Below are 6,297 nucleotides of genomic sequence, written 5' to 3' on the forward strand. Positions count from 1 at the left end.
GCAAGAAAATAAAAATGGGCATGGCCCAATCGGGCGAAAGAAAATGAGAAAAGAAAGAAATCAGATTGTACCTTGGAAAATTATGGCCAGGGTTTGATAGAGAGAATAAGTAATCAGAAATTGATTTTCCTTTTAGAAAATGAAAATCTAGAAAGGGATTAAAGTTGGAGCAATAGCAAACAACTTTAAAAAAATAGTGACGCATAATTTAATATGCCAGAGGCAATAAAATAAACCCAACTACAAGAGAAGAACAAAACTGCAATTTTAATTTAGGTTGGTATTAGTCAAATTAAATCCTTCAAATTATAAAAGTCCAATTTAAACTTTCTAAAAAAACAAATGAAATTTTCTCGCCTTGATTTTTGGAAAAAGAGAATCGGGATGTTACATTATGTTGTTTCTATGATGCCCATGTTTTAGATTTGGCGCAGCGAGGCGCATGAAAAACACACGCTGCCACGGGAAAACGGCGCAGCTCCTCCTTCTAGTTCCTTACAAAAATCTGAAGAAGAGTCGCTCGTGTCCTTACAAGTTCTGCTTTGAGTTGGGCGTAACAGAGGCGAAGAACGCCTGGAACAATTTCACCAGACAAAGAGACAACCCAGAGCAATCAACCGTTGTAGTACCGTCTTGAAGAGCGGTTGAAGCACAATAGCAAACCAAGTCGGGGCATCCCCAGCATCAGTGGAATTTCCACGTCGCACGCAGAGATGGGACGTTTCATTAATCCGCTGCCGCTCTCTCAGCTCCCCCTATACATCACACGCACGTACGGCACAATCTCAAGCCACGGATCGGTAATTTCTACTGAATCAAAGCCCAAACCCTCGTCAGATCGCGTCGAGCGAGGCTGCTGGCAGAGCACACGAGCCAACCAACCAGCCAGCCCCAATCAGCGTCCGTTCGATTATAGTACACCGGCGATCGTCGGCGACAGGCACACCAACATAGTAAAGCTCGCTCTGGGCGGCGGCTCGCTCATTGCGCGCGCTCTCTGATGACGTCGAAGCCCATCTCGGAGCGCTCGGTGGCCTGCACCTCGTAGTGGACCCCCTCCAGCACCCGCCGCAGGCCTTGCTTCGACGTCGCGTACAGGATCTTGGCCCTTATCCTCGACGCCGCCGGCGACCTGAATGAAGAGAAAAACAAAGCAACAAATCATCGTCATCAACCAATCGAGTAATGCATGCATGCATCCTAATCCCACTGAATTATGACGAAACTACTTTGTATGTACTCGTGTGAGGCCGATGCACCAGCAGCAGTTGCCATCGAACAAAGCCAGAGCGCTTTAACAAAAGGAGACCGGCTGCTGGTGGACAATGGAGAATGGACACTCGACAGGCTTGCTAACCTAACACTACTTAAATAGCCAGTTCTGCTGTCAAGTGCTTTAATCGTGCTTGCTTTTGATAAGATAATCCAAGGAGGACAGGAGGAACTGATTGATCAAACTGCCCACTTTCGATTAAGCGCTCCCAGTGAAATGTTGACTGAAAGACAATCGTAAAAGGTTACTCGTATGGGCGGTGCCTGCTTTCGATGAGGGGCGATAAATCTAATATACAAGGACAGGCAGATCTGCACAACAGATGGATACAGGTCTCCAGATCTGATCTGATTAAAGAGCCCGCCCGCCCTAGCTGTGGGGGTTAAGAGAAAAATAATGCAGCGAAGAGTACTAAAGACAACAGTAACAAAGATGCCGCGGCAAGGACAAAGCAAAGCAAGAAAGAGAAGCGTGATGATGGCCCTGCCAAGAAAGTTTGGCCCCCGTCATGATCTCGACCAGACCTGCGTTTGAGTTTGACAAGGCAGCGGGGGGTATGGGCCAGACAACCAACCTTTGTGGAAAATGGAAAAAGCTTGATGCGTGTTCGGCGTTCCTCCTTTGCGATAAGGATACGGGGCTGATTGCAGAGTCATCTGGTCTGCAGATTTCCTGTCAATTTCTCTGGCTACCTTGGTCGTCTGGTGTGAGCATATTGAGAGGAGATGCCCCCCATATCATCTTAATTTTAATTCTGGGCTTCTGTCTCAGTGACGATGCAATGTGTGGTTGCTTGATTGCGATTTTGTTTGGTAGTAGTTGGTAGGACTATGGTCAATTGATGTACTAGTAATTTGCACCTGCGTCATGTAATCACTACCAACTTGGCGTTAGTGCGTTATATAGTGCAGAGGACCAAAGAGGATTTGGTATCTTGGCTAGTTTCTTGCTGGCAGCTGCCGTGGTTTATGAATGGCTTGACTTGCATGTCTTGCAAGAAATTGATGTAAAACCTACGGTTCGGACAATCAAAGCTGTTTACAATACACATACAGTGTGCAGCCAGCAAGGAATGCTTAGCCGCCAGAACCAAGAAACCATCCAGCATCGCAGTATCCGCATCAATAATTATAATTCGTAATCAGTATGGCTAATAACCGAGATCAGCCGCCATGATTTTACTCGATTCGGCGGTGAACAAACGAGAAGAAGGGAGTGAGTGGAATTAAGGGAGGGATCCAGGCGAAGAATTACCATGCGATGAAGAAGATCTTGCTCTTCTGGCAGTTGTCGACGGAGACGAAGTCGAAGTCGAAGACGGCGTAGCGGCAGTCGTCGCCGGGCAGCGCGGCGACGAGCTCGTCGTACCCCTCCCCGGGGCCGCCCACCTTGTCCACCAGCACGGCGCGCGTCCGCTCGTCGATCTTGTACACCACGAAGCGGTGCACCTTCTTCCACTTCATCTCCGTGAACCACCGCTTGCACTCCTCCTTGATGTTCATCCCCTCCGTCGCCTGCACGCACCATCGGTCGTTTCAAATTTCTCCCCAGACACGTGAAGGAAAGCGGCGGTGGCCAAGGCCTGGATGGGTCCTTACCATCTTGTAAGCCATTGCCATGGCTGCAGGTCGTCGCCGGCGAGGACGAGGAACGGAGGGAAGGATCGGTGGGTGGAAGAAGGGAGGGGTTCTTCCTTGGCGCCGCGTTGGTTGCTTGAGGCTTGAGGAGGGTTGCCTGCCCCTTGGCCTTGTATGGGTGTGGGTTTGGTCCGCCTGTCTCTTGACAATTAGGTGAGGCGGGGCAGGGTCGGCTTTATACAAAAGAAGTGTGGCGAGCAGCCCAAAATTCCAATCGCCTCCTTTTATTATATATAAAAAAACAAAATGAAAAGGCGAGGATGCAAATGCAACTGGGGGTACGGGCGTCCCTCCCACACATGCCTTCCTTGTGCTGCGTTGCCTGTCCATTTCTCATCTCAACAATAAAAAAACAGGGATAACTTTTTGTGATACAGAAGAATTATTATCCCCTTTTACAAATAAGGAATTCTTGTTACTTTGTACTGGATAGATATCTGAACAAGTGAATGGATATCCCTTCAAGATAACAGTCTGGCTGCCTAGATTGCTCCACCGTCGTCGTTAATCATCGGTTCTTATCCAATGAGCGCGCCTTTTACATAATCACATTCACCCGTTAATATGACGAAGATGTGACACGCCACAGCGAGGAGCAGTAGCACGCAGTGGCGTGCAATCATCGTCATGGCGATCTGAATTACCACCAATGATGGTGCCGTCGGCAAGACGATCCTGCACCAAGATTCGCGCTGGTCACCGGCGTACGCGACCGCGGGGCATGGAAGAAGCTACCGCACGCCCCGCCTAGCATCTACGCAGGCTCGTCGTCATGACCCGTGCGTGCCCATTCTTTGCTTCCAAGGGAAGAAGAAGAAGGGGGCAAAGGTGAAAGAATCTCACCAATTCGCCATTTGCCGCGAGAAAAGAAGAGAAAGCGGCGGCAGCTGGGGACGGGGGCTCCTCTCCTCGATGCTTTTTCCGTTTTTCCTCGGTTTCACGTGTGCGTCGGTGACCTCACACATTTGCTGGTGCGCAGGACAGAGCCCTTTTTTCTCTTTTATTATTATTATTTCTAGGTGGGACGAGGAGACCCGCTGGCGCGAGATTGAAAGCTGCTCGCGGTCGCGCACCGGCCGTGCGGGGCTGCGTTTCTCCAACCTCCCGATTGATGGCCGATTTATGAGGTGCAGAAGTGGTACCGCCGCATGGTCACCGGTGGCATTACTTTCTGGCGGGCCGGCGGGCCAAACAGTACGGAGTAGGAGTACGTAGTTGTGAAGATCCTCGGAAATCTGTTTGCGTAAATACGGATCGCGCCAACTAAATGGAGCCCGGTTTTTCATTTTCCTTTGAAGATAACCACGAATCTCGTTAAAGCCAGCCAGCCAGCCAGCCTTTTCTAGAATCGCTAGAGTCAGGTAGGCAGGGCTGAAAATGATGAGCCTGCTTTGCTATTATGTCTGCTCCGAGTAATCGTCATCTTTTGGCGCTCTGACGTGCGCGAGTGCTCACTCATGAGCCATCGGGTCGTAGGCGGCTCTCCAGTGCTGATGTTTCCTTTCGTTTCAGTTGATTCCGCGTCAATGTGAAACACCACAGACCACGCGGGTAAAAGATGGAATCATGTTTTCTCAGACTGAAAATAAGCGCCAGTTACGATTTTCAGGTTCAAAATCAATTTAACCCAGCAAAGTCTCACGATCCCGTCGCATTTTACTTTGCTTGTACGCAATTCTTTTCTTCTTCTCTCAATTTCTCCTGTGACTTGTGCCCACGATTCAATTGATTTTGTATTGCGTACACTCGCAAAAAAGAGGATTTCGTATTGCGTAATAATTAATCATTTTTAGTTGCGTCAACGACTGAACCACGGCGCGCACTTATTATTCGGACGCGATCAGAACGCCGCGTCCCCTAAATAAATGCAGACGTGCAGCGGTAGGACCCCGGTGACAGAAGGACGACAGAGACACCCGACGCGCGGGTCAAATACAAACCGACACGGATGCGGTATTGCGTCTGCACACAGTATCTGGACAGAAGGGCTCCGGTGACGTGGAGGGCATGAAGATGGGGATCGGATCAACGCTCGCCGACGAGGAGACTCGGCCAAACGCTGACAGCTTACCTGGGCCAGGAAAATCTCATCTTCATGGGCGCGAGTGCGCGACACGCTCGCCGGTTCTGCACGCGCGAGCCGCCGCCGCCGACGACGAACGGAAAGGACGCCAGCGCCGGCTGGAAAAGGGGCCGGAGAGCGACGGGTCGTCGCCTCGCCGTCGGTCTGCAGTGGAAGAAGAAGAAGAACAAGAGAAACGCGACGAGGGTCTCCTGTCAGTGCTGTACCCGCTTGCTGGCCAAAGGCGGGGCACCGGCTAGAGGGTCCTAGGGTGATTGCCTACGGAGAGTCGCTAGCGGACGCTTTGGGGGCTTTGTCTAACAGGAATCAGAGGACGGGAAGGCCGGAGAAGCACCCGCTTGGCTTCGTGTGGTTAGCGTCCAAATGCAGTGCTGTAATTAGGCGCGGACGCGTCAGTGACTGCATGGATTGGTGCTGGAAATGGCGATGTGACTCGTCAATCAATCGGTGGAACTATACAGGCAAATAGGCTAAAGCCGCGAGAGAGTGGATTTTTGAAGCCGGGGTGTATTGGAGGACTTTATTTTAATTACTTTACAAATCACATTTGAAGTTTCAAAAAAATTCCGAAAATAATTCTACGTGATCATATGGATGTATATTACACCTGTGTAAAGTTTGGTGAAGAAATAAGTAAACATGTGAGCTATACAAAAATGACAAAATGGTGATTTCCAAATAGTGAATAATGCATGCATTGTTCATCTTTCTAAATTCATCATTTTGTCTTTTTTATGTAACTCACATGGTTACATATTTCAGCATAAAAAATTGCACATGTGTAATACATGTCCATATAAATGTGTTGATACATTTTCAGATTTTTTTTTGGAAACTTCAAAGAAGCATTTTGGCATTATTCAACATATAGGTCTCCAATGCACCTGTTCTCCAAAGTGACTTTTTGAAAGCCGCGACAAGTAATAAGGATTAGAGAGAGTACAAATTGTATTAAAGTTAAGACATTTATTTTAAAACGAAGAAAGTATTGCCTACAAATTATAGTACAACGGAATTCGTATTATTAAGTTTTAGTAATTAAACCACAAAGGGGGATGTCTTTGGAATATTGCCCGACAATACGCCCTGGATGCTCTAAGAAAATATACCCGTCTACTAAGGGCATCTACAAGCTGACCCCTCAAATTGTTTTTAAACATTTAGAATAGTCTGATCAAAAAATCACCTAATCGGATTCCTCAAAGTCAACCCAAACGTATGACGTATGGATTGTCCGACACCTCTAAAACCTGTCCATACATTCGATGGATTTTGGATGTCTGGGCGGTGTCCACCACGTCAGA

At 48.4% G+C, this 6,297-nt stretch overlaps 1 protein-coding gene across 1 annotated transcript; it reads right to left on the minus strand.

Moving 5' to 3' along the window:
* Positions 1-594: 594 nt before the first annotated feature.
* Positions 595-3,069, minus strand: LOC119285089 (actin-depolymerizing factor 5). The gene is made up of 3 exons (XM_037564306.1): positions 2,872-3,069; positions 2,528-2,787; positions 595-1,132 (listed from the first exon to the last, which is right to left on the minus strand). The coding sequence occupies exons 1-3, from the start codon at positions 2,890-2,892 to the stop codon at positions 982-984; spliced, it is 432 nt and encodes a 143-aa protein (XP_037420203.1). The 5' UTR covers positions 2,893-3,069; the 3' UTR covers positions 595-981.
* Between the last annotated feature and the right edge of the window lie 3,228 nt (positions 3,070-6,297).

This window comes from Triticum dicoccoides, chromosome 4A (assembly GCF_002162155.2).
Source record: "Triticum dicoccoides isolate Atlit2015 ecotype Zavitan chromosome 4A, WEW_v2.0, whole genome shotgun sequence".
NCBI lineage: Eukaryota > Viridiplantae > Streptophyta > Magnoliopsida > Poales > Poaceae > Triticum > Triticum dicoccoides.

Bases quoted from the DNA above. Each gene is read 5' to 3' on its own strand.
- LOC119285089 (XM_037564306.1), bottom strand. From the start codon at position 2,892: ATGGCAATGGCTTACAAGATG. The intron at 2,788-2,871 runs GTAAGGACCCAT...TGGTGCGTGCAG, and splicing joins TGGCAATGGCTTACAAGATG to GCGACGGAGGGGATGAACAT. The intron at 1,133-2,527 runs GTAATTCTTCGC...CTCTTCATTCAG, and splicing joins AAGATCTTCTTCATCGCATG to GTCGCCGGCGGCGTCGAGGA.